The 21820-nt window shown below is 47.4% G+C and overlaps 1 protein-coding gene across 2 annotated transcripts in view; it reads left to right on the forward strand.

The window, feature by feature from the left end:
- Positions 1-16008, forward strand: part of pld3 (phospholipase D family member 3) — a 37954-nt gene extending 21946 nt beyond the window's left edge. For both annotated transcript variants that reach the window (XM_078533450.1, XM_078533451.1), the window contains exons 8-12: positions 268-468; positions 4281-4420; positions 8277-8442; positions 10562-10661; positions 15139-16008. In XM_078533450.1, the coding sequence (XP_078389576.1) occupies positions 268-468; positions 4281-4420; positions 8277-8442; positions 10562-10661; positions 15139-15341 (810 nt within the window). In that variant the 3' untranslated portion in view covers positions 15342-16008. The remainder of the gene's footprint in view (positions 1-267; positions 469-4280; positions 4421-8276; positions 8443-10561; positions 10662-15138) is intronic.
- Positions 16009-21820: the final 5812 nt, after the last annotated feature.

Below are 21820 nucleotides of genomic sequence, written 5' to 3' on the forward strand. Positions count from 1 at the left end.
ATTTCCCTCTTCATTTCCTGCCTGGGTACAAATGGGCCGTGCATTACCTGTACATCAAGAGTGACTACACATTAAAAACGTTTTAAATGCCCTGTGAATCACTAGGGGGCATCCTGTGGATGAGGAAGGTGCTATGCAAATGCAAGTTCTTTTCAATAGGAGCTTTGTTTCATGGACATTTGTGATACACGGGTGGTGGGCGGGGGGGAGTTTCTCACAGTTTCCTGTGGGATTCATTACCTTAAATATATTCCTACCTTTTGGCAGGTTAAGGAGCTGGGAGCCATCGTCTACAACTGCAGCCGTCTTGCCCAGGATCTGGGCAAGATTTTCGAAGAGTACTGGGCTATAGGTGGGCCCAACAGTAGCATCCCATCTCCCTGGCCCAGTAAGTACTCAACGGCCTACAACAGTCAAACCCCAATGGAACTGGACCTCGACAACGCTCCAGCCAGAGTCTATTTATCGGTAAGCTTTGCAAAATGCTGTCTGTTTCTTTCGGTGGTTCAGTGGGATCCGCGCAGAGACGGGGTGGGTGTTGACATGTTGGCAGTTGGCGCCTTCAGTCAGTCTGGCAGCTGTATCCTTTAGGGCTTACCCAGCTGAGTCAGTGGTGGTACGACTTGGTCAAACCTGATGCTGGGCGTTGAAAGTTCCCCACCCAGAGTATGTTACTAGCCTCAGTGCTTTCTCCAAATCCTGTTTAACAGGCAGGAATGCTGACCTGTCTGTGGTCAGAGGCAATAGTGGAACGCACAACAACACAAGGAGTAGGAGCAGGAGTAGACCACTCGGCCCATCGAGCCTGCTCCACTATTCAATACGATCATAGCTGATCTCGGGCTTCAACTCCATTTTGCTGCCCACTCCCCATGTCCCTTAGTTTTTTTGGAGACCAAAAATCTGTCTGTCCCAGCCTTAAATGTATTCAATGATGGGGGCACCCACCACCCTCTGAATTCCAAAGATTCACAACCCTTTGAGTGAAGAAATTTCTCTTCATTTCAGTCCTGAATGATCGGCCCCCTTATCCTGAGACTGTGCCCCTGTGTTTTAGATTCACAGCCAGGGGGAAACAATCTCTCAGCATCCACCCTATCAAGTGCCTTCAGAATTTTGTAGGTTTCAATGAGATCACCTCTCATTCTTCTAAACTCCAGAGAATATAAACCCAATTTACTCAGCCCCTCATCATAGGACAACCCCCACATCCCAGGGACCAATTTAGTGAACCTTCGCTGTACCGTTTCCAATGCAGGTATGTCCTTTCTTAAATGTGACGACCAAAACTGCACACAGTGTGGTTGTGGTCTCACCAGAACCCTGTAAAATTGTAGCAAGACTTCTTTATTCCTATACTCCAATCTCCTTGCAATAAAGGCCAACATGCCATTTATCTTCCTGCTTGCTGTACCTCCATGCTAACTTTCTGTGTTCCCTTGTACGATGTCTTTGAATGTCAACACTTAAAAGTTTCACACCTTTTAAAAAATATTCTGCTCTTCTATTCTAAGCCTGTTCTAGGCTAAAGGATTGGCCAACTGAACATTTCAAAGCTGAGGCTAATAGATTTTTGTTAGGCAGGGTTAGGGTTATGGCACAAAGGTGTTCAAAATCACGAGGGGCCTGGACAGAGCAGACAGGGAGAAACTGTTCCCATTGGCAGAAGGATCGAGAACCAGAGGGCACGGATTTAAGATAATTGGCAAAAGGAGCAGTGGAGACGTGAGAAGAAACATTATCTTGCAGAGGGCTGGCACAGACATGATGGGTCGAATGGCCTCCTTCTGTGCTGCAACCATTCGATGATTGTATGATTGTAGCTGGGTAGATGGAGTTAAGATTCAGATCAGCCATGATCTAATTGAATGATGAAAGTTTCGAGGGGCTGAATGGCCTTCTCCTGTTTCTATGATAGATGGTGATAAACAGAATTGGTTTTCTGAAGGGAAGAGATGTCATGGGCTGAGAAATCAATATTGAGAATGTATAGGCCACTCTCACCAGACCGTATATCACTGTAGACACAGCTCTGGTAGGTCTGTCCTGCTGGTGGGAACCATAGAGTCATTAGGGCACAGAAAGAGGCCATTCAGCCTATCAAGTTCATGCCGACTCTCTGCAGAGCAATCCAGTCAGTCACACTCTCTATCCCTGCACTTTCCCTAGTACCTGTGAAATTTCCTTTGGAAATCATTCAACATCTCCACTTCCACCACCCTTGTAGACAGCAAATTCCAAGTCTTTACCAACCAGTCAAGCTATGAGTGAGAAACGCAGTCCGCGTCTGAGTGAGAAACGCAATCCGCGTCTGAGTGAGAAACGCAATCCGCGTCTGTGTGAGAAACGCAGTCCGCGTCTGTGTGAGAAACGCAGTCCGCGTCTGTGTGAGAAACGCAGTCCGCGTCTGTGTGAGAAACGCAGTCCGCGTCTGAGTGAGAAACGCAGTCCGCGTCTGAGTGAGAAACGCAGTCCGCGTCTGAGTGAGAAACGCAGTCCGCGTCTGAGTGAGAAACGCAGTCCGCGTCTGAGTGAGAAACGCAGTCCGCGTCTGAGTGAGAAACGCAGTCCGCGTCTGAGTGAGAAACGCAGTCCGCGTCTGAGTGAGGAACACAGCCCGTGTCTGGCCAAGGTCCTCTACAACTGTGGACCAGCCTCCTTCCCTTTGTATTGTCAAGGCTGCAAAGGTTATAGACAGGTTAAGTGAGTGGACAAGATGGTGGCAAATGAATTTTAAAGTGGAGAAGTGTGAAGTTATCGACTTTGATAGGAAAAATAGAAAAGCAGAATAATTTTAAATATTGAGAGACTAGGAGACATTGGTATTCAGAGGGAGCTCATGTACATCAATCACAGCAAGTTAACATGTAGGTACAGCAAGGAATTGGGAAAGCAAATAGCACGTTGGACGTTATTGCAAAGGGTTTGGAGTATCAGGGTAAAGAAATCTTGCTGCAATTATATAGGGCCTTAGAGAGACCAGGCTTGGAATACTGTGTGCAGTTTTGGTCTCCTTACGAAGGATATACTTGCCTTAGGATGAGGGAAACAAAGGCTCACTGGACTGATTCCTGAGTGGATTGAGGGGATTGTCATGTGAGGTGAGATTGAGTAGAGTAGGCCTTTAACCTCTGGAGTTTAGAAGAATGAAAGGCAACCTTGCTGAAACTTATAACATTGTTGAGGGGTTGACAGGGTTATTTCTCATGGCTGAAGGAGTCTAGAACCAGGGGACACAGTCTCAGAATAAGAGGTGGCCATTTAGGACTGAAATGAGGAGAAATTTCCTCTCTCAAAGGGTTGAGAATCTTTGGAATTCTCTACCCCAGGGAGTTGTGGATTCTTAGTCATTGGGTATATTGAAGAGAGGGTTCAAAAGGTTTTTGGATATGAAGGGAATTAAGGGATAGGGCAGAAAGGTGGCATTGAGGGAAGGATCAGCCATGATTTCATTGATTGATGGAGCATGTTCGAAGCGACAAGTAGTTTACTCCCGCTCCTACTTCTTAAATATTCCAGCTCCCTCAATTTAAGGGCCAACTTCCCACCAGCCTTTTGGTTTGTTTTTAACCCTGCGTGTCTACTTAGCCTTTAACTACACCTCGACACCAAATTCCTTCACATCGCCATCGCTCCTAGTTTCAACCCATTAAGAAAAGATTCCAGTTTTCCTTTAACCGGTTTAAAGTGAATAACCTCACACTTCCTCACTGCCTGTTTCCATGCCAACAGGCAATACTGGGGCCTAAAAGGATTAATTTATAAGGACAGGTTGCACAGATAAGGCTTGTATTCCCTCAAGCCTAGCAGATTAAGGGGTGATTTAATTGAAGTGTTTAATTTAATTGAAGGGAACATAACTTTACAATTGGAGCTAAGCTGCTCAGGAGAAGCACTTCACCTGGAACTCTTCTCCCAAAAAGCTGTTGAGGTGGGAGAGTCAATTTGCAAGTTTGAAATGTGCATTTGATAGATTTTTATTGGGTAAGGGGTATTCAGGGCTACGGAACCAAGGTGGGTAAATGGAGTTAAGATACAGATCAGCCATGATCCAATTGAATGGCGGAGCGGGCTCGAGGGGCTGAAGGGCCTACTCCTGCTCTTATGTTGCTAAATTCCTCAGATTCAACTCCACCCCCATAGTTCTGCTCACGTGTTCTGTCTCTGCCCCTTTTGTAACTTATACAAGGTACTGTCCCTCCTGACAGTGTTGGTCACTTTGACTGTTTGCAGAATGGGGTTGAGTTAACATTGATCTCTTGGTCCCCTTTCCCTTTCAGAGCTCTCCGCCCGCTCTGTGTCCACAGGGACGAACCGATGACCTCGCCTCCATTCTCAGCATCATCGATGATGCGGAACACTTTGTTTACGTGGCAGTCATGAATTATATTCCGACAACAGTGTTCTCTCATCCCCAAAGGTAAAAGGCAACTTACATGGATCATCTCATTTGTGTGTGTGTGTGTGTGTGTGTGTGTATGTGTGTGTGTGTGCGTGTGGTTGTGTGTATGTGTGTGTGTGCATGTGTTTATGTGTGTGCGTGTGTTTGTGATGTGCATGCGTTTGTGCGCCTGTTTGTGTGTTTGTGTGTGTGTTTGTGCGTGAGTTTGTGTGTGTGTGTGTTTGTGCGTGCTTGTGTTTGTGTGCATGTGCATGTTTGTATACGTGTGTTTGTGTGCGTATGCGTGTGTGTGTTTGTGTGAGTGCGCGTGTGTGCATGTGTTTGTATGTGTGTGTGTGAGCGTGTGTGTGTGTGTGTGCGCATGTGTTTGTGTGTGTGTGTTTGAGTGTGCGTGTGCATGTGTATGTTTGTATGTGTATACGTGTGTTTGTGTTTGTACGTGTGTGTGTGTGAGCGTGTGTGTGTGCATGTGTTTGTGTGTGTGTGTGTGTGTGTGTGTGTGTGTGTGAGTGAGTGTGTGTGTATGTGTGTGTGTGTGTGTGTGTGTCCATGTATACTGCTCTCTCTCTTTCTTTCTGCCTCGACCTCTCTCACTCTCTGGGCTGGATTTTCTCCATTGAAGTGGGAATCTCGATTTGGGAAATTTCCCAACTCCGCAGGTTTGCCTCCTTGAGAAAGGCCCCCTGATGGAGTTGGGCCCACAGCTTCCTGGGGCAGTTTGGAGGCGGCCAAGGAAGTGGGTGAGTACTGAGGAAGGCTGGTTAGAAGGCCCTCCTCAGTTCTTAGGGGCTTTGTACCAGTTGTTTTCTTATACATTGGACCTTCTAGCCCTTACCCCTCACACCTTCTCACCCCTCCACCTACTCTCCGTCTATGCCCCTTCCAGCCCCTACCATGCCCCCTCCATGCTCTGCATGCCCCATCCACAGCCTCCCTGCATGCTCCATGCCCAGTGTGCAGTCTAGAACCAATGTGCCATAAGGTAACAGTGACAAGTTTTGGAATGCACTTAGAAAACACCCATTGAGAAATCTGCTTTGAAAAAAACTGCTGCTCTTACAACCCTATAAAAGTGTCAGTCAGAACAAAGCCATTATAGTATCAAACACAAAAGTTTTATCTTAATTCACATCTCTATATCTTGTCCAAGTAAACATATTGAAAAAGTTGAAAGAAAAATTCAAATAAAGGATAATTTATTAAAGCATCACAAAGATGTCAATCAATCGAAGCCAATACTCCATTTCCCTTGTGAAAACAGACCCCTGTTGAGATAATTCCTTAGTGAGTCTTGGAGATTAGCCAAGCTTTCATAATGAGGCCATGTGTGAACAGGAGCACTCACTCAATGTCTCTCTTTTTCTAACTGTCTCTCTCTGTCTCTCCCTCTCCTTATCTATCTGCCTGTCTGTCTCTCTCCTTGTCTATCTGTCTCTCCCTATTTCTCTGTCCCTTTTTCTTTGTTTTTCTCTCTCTCACACCCTCTTTCCGTTTTGATCATTTACTATGAAAGTCAAGTTCCCAGTATCTGTCCTTTTCTAGTTTGAATTCTGTCCTGCTCCTGCAGTAAAATTTGAAGTATTATTCCGGATTTATATATTCCCATCTCTAGACTGTCTGGTATCCTAGTCTCCAGCTCAAGTCTCCCCTAGTTTGTAGTCAGTTTTGAATCCCGTATCCCTGGCTCTGAGGCTGGAATGCACCCACTGAGATGGAATTATTCATTACATTAGCTACAAACCACATGTGGCTAATTGCATTTTGATAGGATAAATAATAAGTAATGGCTAGACGCATGCATTGGGCATTTGACCTCAATATTCATATTCATACAGCGTCTGCAGGTGAACTTTAATCTTTCTCTGCTCTTGATAAAATGTTTAGACAAAACCCAGAGCATGTGAATGTTATTTAAAAGTTGTGATTGATTGCTTTACTTCCTTGGTTACTGAGTAGCAATCGACTTTTCTTTAGCATTGCTGAAAAAAGAGACATTTTTTTGTCAAAGCTTTTTGTCTTGGACTCATCAGGACAATTTGCAAGAATACCAAATGTACAGGGAACAACAATTTATACAGTAGGAGAAGAGAGTGCTGATTGGTTGGCAAGTGGGATCTGATTGGTAGAGGCGTTGGCATGGAGAATTCACCAGTTGATGGTGACTGGCAGTTAACTGCCAAGCATTGTTTGAAACTTTTCTTTAGTAAATACATGTGAGCTACATTTATCTGTCCTGCATCTAAATACTTTCCTACTAGACATAGTGCATATGGATATAAGTGTTGCCACAGCAACACCTGTGGTGAGTGAGCCATCGCTGCTGGACCACACTGAGCTAAGTCAAAGGCTTACTCCTCTCATCATTGAACCATGTCCATACAAAAAACTACCTCAGGATCTATGCATTTTAGCTGCTGGTGCTGAAAAAAAGCAACACGTCCCAAACTGTTTTCCACTACACTCCCATTTTAATTCTTGAAAATAAACGAGATCCCAGATGCCAGCAAAAACAATACAGAAATAAAGCAGCATAGTAACATTCAGTATGTAATTATTAAAGTTTGCTATAATAGATCAATATATAATACATCATATAAAGATAAAAATCTGTTTTTAAAGTACTTTGTAAAAATGTTGTTATTTTATGTACTCACCAGTCCATTGCTTCATCTGAGCCGCTCCAACTCATGGACCTAGGCCAGGAAGCAGAAGATGCACGTGTTGAGGGTCTTGAGGTGGCTGATGTTGGAGCCAAGGACATCTGCAGTGCTGGGTTGAAGGGGTTGGGCTCAGATAGGCCGCAACTCGGTAGCAGAGGCGTCACTGCTGGGTTCATGATCGGGCCAGAGCCTTGAGACTTGGAGAAGCAGCCAGAGGCAGAAGCCCATGGCCCAGAGAGACAGACTGACAGACGAACAGGGCAAGGGCAGGGATGGACACGGCCTGGGCCTCAGTATTGGTGCAGGATGGTGTCATGGAGGAGGAAGAGCTCACAAACCCATTGGCTGGTTCTGTGAATCTGCTAAATCCATGGTTTCCTCTGATTTACTTCTCTGTTTGGGTCGTGTGAGTGATTTGTTCTTCTTTGTATTAGCATCAGCACCATGGTGACTAATTCAGCTTCTTCCCCAGTTATTTTAGCCCCATGCACGGAGAATGTGTTATGTTTATTTCTGTCTTGCCTGGATTGAATTCCATTGGATACCGTTCTGTCCACGTGCACCTTTTATCCAAGTCAATCTGTCTTTGCTGAACTGCCCCCTTTGACAGGAGCCCTGTGCCAGGGAGAGTACATCTGTGACCAGCTCCACACACTGTCCACAACCTCAGCCACAACCTGTATCTATATATCTCCCGACCCATCCTTCAGATGAGATGTTAAACCAAAGCCCTGACTGCCCTCTTGGGTGGACATAAACAATTTGACCAAGTGTTTGCCCTGACCAATGGTAACCCTTCAAAGCATCATTTAAAAACAGATGACCTGGCCCTTATCACATCGCTGTTTATGGAATCTTGCTGTGCGCAAATTGGCTGCCGCGTTCCTGCATTACTGAAGTGACTACACATCAAAACAGTGCTCCCTCGCTGTGTAGCGCTTTGGGATGTCCTGTGGTTGTGAAAGGCGCTATAGAAATGCAGGCTCTTGCTTTCCAGCGGGCATGTCAATCTGGATTGTGGACGGGGTGCGGAGCTGGTCACAGTCGTACTCTCCCCGTCGCAGGGCTCCTGTCCAATGAACCTCAGGAGGATGATGGGAAGGGGAGTTGGGGGTGGGGCGGGTTGCCGACACGCTTATATGGCCGGGGGTCCTTGGCGCTGGTCCATTGGCGAGGCTGACGCCGCCTAATAATAATATCACCGTTATCGTTAGGTATTGGCCAGACATCGACACACACTTGCGGAAGGCAGCATTCGAGCGGAAAGTGCGTGTGCATCTCCTCATCAGCTGTTGGCTGCACACCAACCCCACCATGTTCCCTTTCCTTCGGTCGCTGGCAGCTCTGAAGAGCGGGAAGAAGCCCCTGAATGTGGAAGTGGTGAGTGAGTGAGTGACTATCTCGAAGGATGAATGGAGGGTGGAACTGACTGTGGGGCCCTTTGCTGAGAATCTTGTCCTTTCTATAACGTGCCCTGGGGGCTTTGGGTTTAACCCACTTACGAGAGGCAAATGTCACTGAGAACATGGGAACAGGGGGAGGCCATTCAGCCCCTTGAGCCTGTTCTGCCATTCAGTTAGATCACAACTGCTCTGTATCCAAATCCCTTTTTCCCCACCTTGGTTCTGTAACCCAGGATACCCCTGCTCAACAATCAATTTCAGTCTTAAAATTTTCAATTGAGCCCCAACTGCAACACCTTTTTTTTTGGGGAGGGTGGGGGAAGGGGGAGAGTTCCTGATTTCCACTCCCCTTTGTGTGAAGAAGTGCTTCCTGACATCACCCCTGAATGGCCTGGCTCGAACTTTAAGCGTAAACCTCCTTCTCCTGAACTCCCCCATCAGTGGAAATACTTTCTCTCTATCTACCCTATCCTTTCATCATCTTAAACGCTGCGATTAGATCGCTGCTTAGACTTAAGAACATAAGAAATTGGAGCAGAAGTAGGCCATTCGGCCCCCTGAGCCTGTTCCAGCATTCAGTAATATCATGGATGATCTGATTAACTCCAATCTCCTGCGTGTTCCCCATAACCCTTGACTCTGTTGCAAATTAATAATCTGTCGAGTACAGTTTTGAATATAATGACCCAGCCTCCACTGCTCACTGGAGAAGAGAATTCCAAGGACTAACAACCCTCTAGTAGGAGAAAGCCCACCTCATCTGCATCTTAAATGGAGGACCCCTTATTTTTAAACCTTGCCCACCCTAGTTCTAGATTCCCTCAGAACATTGTATGTGTCAATACAATCACCTCTCAATCTTCTAAACTCCAATGAATACAGGCCCAAACTGCTCAATCTTTCCTCATAAGGCAAACCCCTCATCCCAGCAATCAGCCCAGTAAACCTTCCAAGCACCTTCTGCTAAGTGCACCGAAACTAAATAGTGAAATAAGACGTAGCATCCACAGACCCGCTGGGGTAGAGAATTTCAAAGATTCATAATGTAGCCAAACAGGTTGAGTGTCAACCTGCAAATCCTCCCAACACATTCCAATGGGAGGCGGTAAGAGCGGGAGAGGTTCCTGGTCAGCCATATGATGGGAAGAATGTTGGAGCCTCTATTCACAGCTCCAGGGCACAACATATGTTATTTATTCTTTCGTGGGACGTGGGCATCATTGGCAAGGCCAGCATTTGTTGCCCATCGACTGAGTGACTTGCTAGACCATTTCAGAGGGCAGTTAAGAGCCAAGCACATTGCTGTGGGTCTGGAGTCATATGTAGGCCAGACCGGGTAAGGGCGGCAGATTTCCTTCCCTAAAAGACATGAGTGAACTAAATGGGTTTTTAACAACAACGGATGATGGTTTTAATCATTACCATTACTGAGACTAGCTTTATATCCAGGTCTTTTTAATTGAATGCGCATTCCACCAGCTACTGTGGTGGGATTTGAACCCATGTCCCCAGAGCATTAGTCAGGGCCTCTAAATTGTAGTCCAGTGACATTACTACTACCCCATCATCTCCCCTTGAGTATAACAGTACATGTTGCCACAGCAACTCTGGATTCCCTGTGTAAACACATCACCAACAGCCATTTTATTCAGGTTCTGATCCTGATGAATCTGAGCTGTACCCCCTCCAATGCAGCCTTCCTGAGGTGCGGTGCTCAGAATGGATTACAGAATTCCAGATGGGGCCCAACCAGAGCTCGAATCAGCTGTCACATAACTTTCACCTTGAGATGAGGTGGAACACCCCATTCGCCTTTCAAATGATCTCTTGTGCAGCCCACTAACTTTTCATGGGATATCTGCACTTGGACCTTTACAGTCTCTCTTGGACCTTTACAGTCCCCTAGCCTCTCGCCTCAGGCTGCGCTCCAGATCATCTCGTTTAGCACCGCCCTCACGGACTGAGCAGCAGCGCACCGGGCAGGCTGTTTAACCCACAGAGGTATGAGGGAGCCGCCACCATTACCGCCAGCACTTCCACCGGCGGTGCGTTGCCGTGGAAACACGGACTAACCTTCCCCCGTTTCGCTCTTGCAGAAAATCTTCACAGTCCCCTCGACGCCGAAGCAAAGAAAGATCCCGTACGCGCGAGTCAATCACAACAAGTACATGGTGACGGACAAAGTGGCCTACATTGGTGAGCAGTCGTGTAACCCATCTGATCCCGCACACAATTCGTTTGCAACATATCAAAGTTGAACAATTGTGAATTTATGATCATAGGAGCTGTGCTTAGGAATGAGACACTACATTCTAGATACTCACTGTGCCGTAACAAATTGCAGATGAAACTCCATTATTTAAGAGAGTTGAGAGAGAGAGAGAGAGCAAGAGAGAGAGAGAGAGAAAAACCCAGACATTTTAAGTTAGCCTAACATCTGTTATGGGAAAGTTATTGGAATGGATCATTAATCATTAATCATAATGAGCACTGAGAGATTTGGTTCAAGACAACCAAGATGGAATTGTAAAGTGTAGGTCTTGTCCAATGAGCAGTTGAACTTTTTGAAAAACACAACTACAGCAGTAAACAGGGAAATGTGTCTGGATGTAGATTATATGGGTCTCCAGAAAGTATTCGATAAGGTTCCACGTAAGAGAGCGCAAGCCATAATAAAAGCTCGTTGAACTGAGGGTAAATTATTGCCCTTGTTCAGAGATTAGTTAGATAGTAGGAGACAGTCAGTGGGGATAATGGGTAAAAGCAAAATACTGCGGATGCTGGAAATCTGAAATAAAAACAGAAAATGCTGGAAAAACTCAGCAGGTCTGGCAGCATCTGTGGAGAGAGAAACAGAGTTGACGTTTCGAGTCCGTGTGGCTCTTCTTCAGAGCTAAAGGGTAGAAATGTGATGGAATTTATACTGTTTAAGGGAGGGTGGAGCAGGTAAAGCTGGGCAGAAGGTCAGCGATGGGTGGGGGTTAAGGAGAGATTGACATAGATGTCATGGACACAAGACAAAGGGAGTGGAATGATAGTGGTAGGGTTAATGGGCATTGGAAGAAAGTGACTAGTGGTGTACGCCATGGATTTGAGCTGGGGCCTGAATTAACCACCACATTTCCTAAATAACATGATAGAGTGTCAAATATCCAGTTTGCCGATGAGAGAAAGATTGGTGGCAGAGTCAATAGGATAAACAGGACCTTAAAATAATAAAACATTGATAGATTAAGTGAGAGGGCAAATCTGTGGCAGGTCAATGTGAGGTCACCCATTTTGGAGCATAATTATTTAACTGATGAGAAACCAGCACCAATAAGGTGACAGAGTGGGTTGACGAGAGTCATGCGGATGACGTGGTGGATATGGGCTTCCAAAAGGCTTCTGATAAAGTGCCACATAACAGCCTTGTCAGCAAAGCTGAATTCCAATGAATAAAAGGGACGGCGGCAAAATGGATACGATGTTGGCTGAGTGACAGGAAGCAGGGTGGTGGTGGACAGTTGTTTCTCGGACCAGAAGAAGTGGGGGTTCCCCAGGAGTCGGCATTTGGACCACTGCCCTCCTTGATTGACAACCTAGACTTGGGTGCACATGGCGCAGTTTCAAAACTTGAGCATTATCCCAAACTTGGAAGCATTGTGAACTGTGAGGAGAATGGCGATGAACTTTTAAGAGGACGTAGACAGGCTGGAGGAATGGGTGGACAAGTGACAGATAACATTTAACGCTGAGAAGTGTGAAGTGATTCATTGTGGTAGGAAAGGTGAGGAGAGGCAATACAAAATAAAGGGCCCAATTCTAAAGAGGGTGCAGAAGCAATTGGACCTTCGTATATGTGCACAAGTTATTGAAGTTGGCAGGGCACTTTGAGAAAGCGGTTAATAAAACATACAGATTATGGGCTTTTTAAATAGGGGCATAGAGTACAAAAGCAAGCAGTTTATGTTAAACGTGTACAAAACATTGGTTCAGCCTCAGCTGGAGTGGTGCGTCCAGTTCTGGGCACCACACTTTAGGAAGGATGTGAAGGTTATAGAGAGGGCGGAGAAAAGATTCACGAGAATGGTTCCAAGGATGAGAAACTTCAGTTGCGTAGATAAATTGGAGAAGTTAGAGTCTGTTCTCCTTGGAGAGGAGGAGATTGAGAGGAGATTTGATCGAGGCGTTCAAAATCATGAGGGATCTGGACAGAGTAGGTCAGGAGAAACTGTTCCCGTTGGTGGAAGGATCGAGAAGCAGAGGGCACAGGTTTAAGATGATTAGCAAAAGGAGCGATGGAGGCATGAGGACAAGTTTTACCACACAGCAAGTGGTTAGGGTCCGGAATACGCTGCCTGAGAGTGTGGTGGAGACAGTGTCAATCGAGTGGGTAGGGTCCGGAATGTGCTGCCTGAGAGTGTGGGAGAGACAGGGTCAATCGAGTGGTTAGGATCTGGGATGTGCTGCCTGAGAGTGTGGTGGAGACAGGGTCAATCGAGTGGTTAGGATCCGGAATGTGCTGCCTGAGAGTGTGATGGAGACAGGGTCAATCGAGTGGTTAGGATCTGGAATGTGCTTCCCGAGAGTGTGGTGGAGACAGGGTCAATCGAGTGGTTAGGATCTGGGATGTGCTGCCTGAGAGTGTGGTGGAGACAGGGTCAATTGAGTGGTTAGGATCTGGAATGTGCTTCCTGAGAGTGTGGGGGAGACAGGGTCAATCGAGTGGTTAGGATCTGGGATGTGCTGCCTGAGAATTCGAACAATTGAGGCATTCGAAAGAGAACTGGGTAATCACTGAAGCAAAGAACATTTGCAGCTTTACAGTGAAAGGTCAGTGGCGTGGGTCTGGGTGAGTTGCTCTTTCAGAGAGCTAGTATGAACATGATGGGCTGAATGGCCTCCATTCTGTTCTGTAACTAATCAACGATTCAGAGGAAGATCACTAAAATGTCATGATCCGGTACAAAAAAAAGTCAAAAAGGCTAATGAACCGTTAGCCTTTCTAACCGGGACAGTTACTGCACGGGGTTAGATACAGAGTAAAGCTCCCTCTACACTGTCCCCATCAAACACTCCCAGGACAGGTACAGCACGGGGTTAGATACAGAGTAAAGCTCCCTCTACACTGTCCCCATCAAACACTCCCACGACAGGTATAGCACAGGGTTAGATACAGAGTAAAGCTCCCTCTACACTGTCCCCATCAAACACTCCCAGGGCAGATACAGCATGGGGTTCGATACAGAGTAAAGTTCCCTCTACACTGTCCCCATCAAACACTCCCACGACAGGTACAGCACAGGGTTAGATACAGAGTAAAGCTCCCTCTACACTGTCCCCATCAAACACTCCCAGGACAGGTACAGCAAGGGGTTAGATACAGAGTAAAGCACCCTCTACACTGTCCCCATCAAACACTCCCAGGACAGGTACAGCACGGGGTTAGATATAGAGTAAAGCTCCCTCTACACTGTCCCCATCAAACACTCCCAGGACAGGTACAGCACAGGGTTAGATACAGAGTAAAGCTCCCTCTACACTGTCCCCATCAAACACTCCCAGGACAGGTACAGCATGGGGTTCGATACAGAGTAAAGCTCCCTCTACACTGTCCCCATCAAACACTCCCAGGACAGGTACAGCAAGGGGTTAGATACAGAGTAAATCTCCCTCTACACTGTCCCCATCAAACACTCCCAGGACAGGTGCAGCACAGGGTTAGTTACAGAGTAAAGCTCCCTCTACGCTGTCCCCGTCAAACACACCCAGGACAGGTACAGCACGGGGTTAGATACAGAGTAAAGCTCTCTCTACACTGTCCCCATCAAACACTCCCAGGACAGGTACAGCACGGGGTTAGATACAGAGTAAAGCTCCCTCTACACTGTCCCCATCAAACACTCCCAGGACAGGTACAGCACGGGGTTAGATACAGAGTAAAGCTCCCTCTACACTGTCCCCATCAAACACTCCCAGGACAGGTACAGCACAGGGTTAGATAAACCTTCCTCTCCTTGTCCCCAACGTAGTGGCTCAGCCTAAAGACCACGAGTGCGACTCTTTCCAACCTGTGAGCTCCCTGAGTCCCATTTTCAATGACAGTCAAATTTGAGCCAGGGTTTTTTTAAGGTTTTATTTGCCCCGGAGCTGAAATAAATGGGCCAGAGCACTGTCACTCTGCTGGGGAGTGCATGGGAGCATTCTCCCCTCAAACTATTCTATCTTCCTCAGACGACGCCAGGCCTGGAGCCCTGCTTTCTCCTGAGCTGGTGGACATGCTGAGTGGGTGATGCTGCCCTCTGTGGTCCTGTGTCTGGGAAACAGGAAAGGCTGGCACAGTTGCGACCGCCCTGGGATCGTTATTTACCCAAATGTGGGGTGAGTAGGAGCAGGAACCCCAACCCCTCATTAAAAGAGGACAAAGCTGCTGCTTCCCTCTCCTCCAGCCCTGACTGCTCCTGACTGTTCCTAGCACTAACCTCCTTCTTTGGCCTTTGCCAGCAGGAACAACCAGGGACGCACCTAACCCAACATCGCCCACACATACTCCAGACGCTACATAGGAGACATAGCCAAGCCCTGGAGTTGTTCAGGTTGACGTTGTTGTTCGTGTATGTGAGCCTCTCCCTCTGACTGCCATTTGACCCCTGGGCTTGATTAAACCGGATTTTTTTTGTGTGTGTTTCAGGGACTTCCAACTGGTCTGGTGACTACTTTGAGAATACAGCGGGTGTGGGCCTCGTGGTGAACCAGACCGATTCAGGCCTGCGATCCACGGGCTCGACTGTGCCAAAGCAACTGCAAGAGATCTTCGAGCGAGACTGGAACTCAACATACAGCAAGGCCCTGAAGGATGGGGAGGGATTGAGCAGCCACTGTAAATACATCTAACCGGTCCAGGGGAGAACTGGTTCACTCAGGGTCTTGAAGCTTAATCAGCTCGAGGTCCAAAACCCCAGCAAGACACTGAAACCGATTTGGAATCCTGAATGATCTTGAATCACGTTCATTGATGCCCTTCAAGGTGCAATATTCAACAGGAAGTGATAGCACAGGATGTGATCACTGACCTGGGGTGAAGGGTTGGGATTGAATTCGCTTTGGGAATTCTTCTGATCACCTGATATAACTTTGGCAGTAGATCCAAGGAACTCTCAGCCTTAATGCCATTTCTCCGGGATTTCTGCACGAGATTATTTGAAGAAATCTCACGGCAATTCAACCTCAACAGAAACCTGTGCTCCAATGGATGCTGCGTCTGATGATGAGCGTGTTACCCACCTTACTGTTCTACACCGTGAAATATTGTTGTGCCCTCGATCACATTCCTGGTTACTCACAGGCCACAAGACAGAATATGGGGCCGGGTGGGACATGAAACACTGGCCCCTCAACTCTGGTACGTGAGTCCAGACCGATGGCTCCCTCTGTCTGCTCTCTCTAAAGGATCCTAACATGTAATGGGATTGGGTCTGTCCCCAATCCAGGTCCCAGTGGGTTTGGACCACAGCAACAAACTGGTCCTTATTCAGCAGTGGAGCAATCTCACTCGTCGAGCACACAGGTCAGCGGCCGTAATATGTACCCGTCGGTCAGTGTTGGCCACTTCTCAGTCTGCACCATAATGTAGACAGAAAGCGAGGAGCCTTTACTCTGTATCTAACCCCGTGCTGTACCTGTCCTGGGAGTGTTTGATGGGGACGGTGTAGAGGGAGCTTTACTCTGTATCTAACCCCGTGCTGTACCTGTCCTGGGAGTGTTTGTTGGGGACAGTGTAGAGGGAGCTTTACTCTGTATCTAACCCCGTGCTGTACCTGTCCTGGGAGTGTTTGATGGGGACAGTGTAGAGGGAGCTTTACTCTGTATCTAACCCCGTGCTGTACCTGTCCTGGGAGTGTTTGATGGGGACGGTGTAGAGGGAGGTTTACTCTGTATCTAACCCCGTGCTGTACCTGCCCTGGGAGTGTTTGATGATTTACACAGTTTCTATTCTAACAATAACACCCCTCCAGTAAAATTGCCACCAAAGGAAATGGTCACGCAGCTGCACAGATATTATTTTATTTTTTCTAATCTCCCCCTCCCCACAAAGTACAGCTCCTGTGTGGGGAGAGCGACAGAGGTACTGGAGCCTGATGTACTGCATTCCAAATGCACATTACACTACCTCGTTCTGTGCACCTCCTTTCATCAGCTTTGAAATAAAATCTATTTTAAGTCCGAAGGCCTTGGTCAATTCCTCAGGCTTCCTCTGGAACCTCTCTGGGTTTAAGGGACTTAATCTAAAGTTTCACCAGAAACCAAAATGAATTCAAGTGTTCAATAATTATTCAACGGAACAAGGCAGCAAAACCAACATTGTTAAACTGAGCAAACCAGAGCGCAGGGCCGGGGCCCAGAGCGCAGGAGGAGGGCCGGGGCCCAGAGCGCAGGAGGGGGGCCGGGGCCCAGAGCGCAGGAGTGGGGCCGGGGCCCAGAGCGCAGGAGCGGGGCCGGGGCCCAGAGCGCAGGAGCGGGGCCAGGGCCCAGAGCGCAGGAGCGGGGCCGGGGCCCAGAGCGCAGGAGCGGGGCCGGGGCCCAGAGCGCAGGAGCGGGGCCGGGGCCCAGAGCGCAGGAGGAGGGCCGGGGCCCAGAGCGCAGGAGAACTTCAAGGTTTATAATGAGTTGGAGGGATGCTGGGGAGTGAGGAACAATTGTTTAGGTGACTCTAAGACTGTGTTTTAAAAGCCTGATTACAGGGGGCAGGGTTGTCAGCACTGAGAGCTGGAAGACAAGGATAAGGGTAACAACCGAGACTCATCTCATCTTCAACTCACTCCCCCCACTCCATCCTCAGCTCAAATTCCAAGTTCAAGGAAGCTCATGGATATTGTTTTTCCTCTCAGTTTGATGCTATTCACTCAGGAACCTCCTCCTCATCCACAGTTCCGGAACATCATTAGCCCTTTCATCACCAATTTCACTCTGAAGATCATCCCATATTCCCCCTGAGATTTCAATGGGCCCAGTGCTTCATTGACTCTACTTGACCCAACACCCTGGGGAGTCAGGAGGTGAGTTACGCGCTGCAGGATTCCCAGCCTCTGACCTACTCTTGTAGCCACAGTATTTATATGGCTCATCCAGTTCAGTTTCTGGTCAATGGTAACACCCAGGATGTTGATAGTGGGGGATTCAGTGATGGTAATGCCATTGAGTGTCATGGGGTGATGGTTAGATTCTCTCTTTTTGGAGATGGTCATTGCCTGGCACTTGTGTGGCACGAATGTTACTTGCCTCTTGTCAGCCCAAGCCTGGATATTGTCCAGGTCTTGCTGCATTTGGACATGGACTGCTTCAGTATCTGAGTCAACCTGTCAGCACCGATGATCAGTGATGAACCACTAGGCTGGGGCCTGTAGACAGATTTCAGAGCATTATACAATCCCTTCCAGTATGTGAAGTTTGTCTGCTTTCTGATTCAGCCAAGCATCTTGCAACTCTCTGAGCTTCTGCTGGACAGTCCAGTGGATGTTTCGATCGGCACGTTCAGCGTGGATAGTGATGACTCACAGTAACAACTCACCAAGGCTCCTTCGACAGCACCTTCCAAACCCACGACCACTACCATCTAGAAGGACAAGGACAGCAGACACATGGGAACATCACCACCTGGAAGTTCCCCTCCAAGTCACTCACCATCCTGACTTGGAAATATATCGGCCGTTCCTTCACTGTCACTGGGTCAAAATCCTGGAGCTCCCTCCCTAACAGCACTGTGGGTGTACCTACACCATATGGACTGCAGCAGTTCAAGAAGGCAGCTCACCACCACCTTCTCAAGGGCAATTAGGGATGGGCAATAAATGCTGGCCCAGCCAGTGACGCCCACATCCCGTGATAGAATTTTTTTCTCATCAAAGGACAACCCTCTCATGCCAGGAACACAGTATACAAGGCTGAATTTATTGCCCATCACTAGTTGCCCTGGGAGGGTGGGCCTTTTCTTGAACCCCCTGTGGAGCTCGTGCTCCCTCAGCTGTGTTAGGGATTTACCCAGTGACGATAACTGCTTTGTGATTGGCGGAAGGGGGAGCTTGGGGGTGACAATGCCCTGGCAGCATTCCCAATTTAGTTCTTTGTGGTCAGGGGATTAGGCTGTGCTGTAGAAGTAATCATGGTGAGTTGTCACAGGGCATTCAGTAGAGTGTACCCACTGCAGCCCCTGTGTGCCAGTTGTGGAGGAGGGACATGTTGAGTCCGGTGGTGGAACGTTGGGCCATTGAATATATTCACGACTGCGTTTAGAACTATAGATTTTTTGAACTACAGGGAGACAAATGTTATGGGGAACAGGTAGGAAATTGGAGTTAAAGCCACAATCAGATCAGCCATGATACTATTGAATGGCGGAGCAGGCTCGAGGGGCTGAATGATCTACTGCTGCTCCTATTTCTTATGCTCTTATGCTTTTGTGTAGCCATGTTGGTGATGGGGCTGGCCCAGCTCAGCTCCTGGTTAATGGTGTTGATGGTGGGGTAGCTGGGGATGGGGATGTCATTGAATATCATGGAAAGATGGCTGAGCTGAAAGTTTTCATTAGCTGGAACTTGGGCGGCGTGAACGCTACAGGCCACGTGTCTGGATGTTACCTGGGCCCGAGTGGTGGGCTGTTGTGAGCTGCTTCTTTACCAGAGAAGTTGTCAATGAAGCTGAATCATCGTAAACAGCTTCACTCCCGACCTTAAGATGGAGGGAAGATCATTAATGGAGTAGGTGAGGGTGGACAGGTCAGGAGCTTTGGCACGCTGTGTCGCCATCACCATGGACGAACCACAAACCAAAAGAATCAAATTGATGAAACGACCCCCAACTGAAGAAATTACCGACTTCTGTAACTTTTGCTTTAACATGAGTCAAAACCAAAACACATTAAATATGAATTAACAGGCAAACAGTGCTTCCAATTAAAGAAAAATTTCACTGTAAATAGTCGATACAACAAAGATATATTTTACACAAATGCAAGCATTCCCCTTCAACATATATGGCATTATGTAGCCGCACAGTTCCTCAATTTGCTGTTCTTTATTCTAGCAGGGTTGGTCAGGAGTCCTATCAACGACCCCAGTTTCATGGGTTTGATTAGCATCACCAAGCCACACTCCTATGAACCCTGTCCCCCTGGGATCACCACAGTCCTGACAGTCCAGTTAAGGACAGACCTGTCCTTAACTCCTTTTCAACTGACCAACAAATAACACTCCGTTCAGGTTTGGCCACTTCTAGTAAAACACCTGCCTCTTTACTGTCTCTGAGATATTCACACAGCCTTCCAGGTTTTCGACCTTCCTAGCCTGCTTGCTCAGTGCCTCCAAGAGCTCCTGCGTCTGTGCCCTGATTGCCTTCTGCCTTCGTGTTGGTACTGCTTCCAAGTCACTCAATGACTCACTCAAGATTTGCTCTGGTTAATATTTGGCACCATGGCAGTGCCACACTGTGTGCCCGTGCCCTGTTTAGTAAGCCTTTGTTGATAAAAGAGCACTCTTGCCAAAACAGAAAAAAAAATACCGTGAGACTCCTGTCTTCAACCAGATTCTGGTAGAGCAAAAATTTGGGATGCTGAGATAGCGATATCTCAACAGATCACATGGGGTGATCAACTCTTGCAGAGAAAATGAGGGGACTCTCACATGGGGGTCCATTGGAGCAGGGGGAGGCTGGGAAGGGAGGGTGCGGTCAGATCTGTGAGAGCATTGGAGAAGGGGCTGTTGCCAGGGTTGTGAGAGCAGGGGGTCTGGGTGGGGGGGCTACCAGACTGTGACACCTGGTGGGCGAGGGGTGGGATGCTGCCAAGCCCGTGAGATTGGGGAGGCTGGAGGAACAAGATTTAAGGGATTAAATTATGGGAAAAACAACATCCCGACACCATTTAACCCAGGACAAAGGGTGGTGGCCTCAAATGTGGGAAAACCCTATAAGCTAAGGGGTGGTTGGTCACCCTGGCACTACATGAGATCTCACTCCCGAGGGCTGAGCATATAATTCAGGCTGACACCTCAGTGTGGTAGTGAGGGAGTGCTGCACTGTCAAAGGTGCAGACTTTTGATTCAGATGATTATTTGACAAGAGTGAGTGAGTTCTTCTGGTGTCTTGGCGAATACTATCTCTCAACCAGATCAGGAATACCTGGTCATTCATCACATTGCTGTTAATGGGATCTTACTTTGCAGAAGGTGGCTGCCACATTTCCTGAAGTACTGAAGTGATTACTCTTCAAAAGTATTCCTTTGGCAATAAAGCACTCTTGGGTGTCCTGAAGTGGTGACAGGTGCTGTATAAATGCAAGTCTTTCATTTTTTATTAGTGTGGAGTTAAAGGAAAGGAAGTGTAAGGAATGAACAATAAATAGGAGCTAGAAGAATGAAGTTTAAGAGATAGGCAGGTATCAGATATAGGCAGGTATGGGAGATAGGCAGGTATCGGAGATAGGCAGGTATCGGAGATAGGCAGGTATCGGATATAGGCAGGTATCGGAGATAGGCAGGTATCGGAGATAGGCAGGTATCAGAAAAAGGCAGGTATCAGAAAAAGGCAGGTATCGGAGATAGGCAAGTATGGGAGATAGGCAGGTATCGGAGATAGGCAGGTATCGGAGATAGGCAGGTATCAGAAAAAGGCAGGTATCAGAAAAAGGCAGGTATCGGAGATAGGCAAGTATGGGAGATAGGCAGGTATCGGAGATAGGCAGGTATCGGAGATAGGCAGGTATCAGATATAGGCAGGTATCAGATATAGGCAGGTATTGGATATAAAAACAAAAAACTACTGCGGATGCTGGAAATCCAAAACAAAAACAGAATTACCTGGAAAAACTCAGCAGGTTTGGCAGCATCGGTGGAGAAGAAAAGAGTTGACGTTTCGAGTCCTCATCATAGGCAGGTATCGGAGAAAGGCAGGTATCAGATATAGGTAGGTATCAGATATAGGCAGGTATCAGATATAGGCGGGAATCAGATATAGGCAGGTATCGGAGATAGGCAGGTATCAGATATAGGCAGGTATCAGATATAGGTAGGTATCGGAGATAGGCAAGTATCGGGGCAGACGAGATATGGGTATTCAGAAGGGGCTAAAGTCTGGATTTGGGGGAGCAGGTGTGTGTGGGAGTGAAATTGGTGCAATAAACAGCATGGTATAATTGGTGTAATAATCGGTACGGTATGGGTGCAGTAATTGGCATGGTATAATCAATGTAACATTGGGCACAGTATAATTGGTGTAGCAATCGGCACAGTAAAATTGGTATCATAATCAGCACAGTATGATTGGTACAGGATATTTGGTGTATTACTTGACAGTATAATGGTGCAATAATTGGCACAGTTGGA

Source organism: Cetorhinus maximus, chromosome 32 (assembly GCF_964194155.1).
Source record: "Cetorhinus maximus chromosome 32, sCetMax3.hap1.1, whole genome shotgun sequence".
Classification (NCBI taxonomy): Eukaryota; Metazoa; Chordata; class Chondrichthyes; order Lamniformes; family Cetorhinidae; genus Cetorhinus; species Cetorhinus maximus.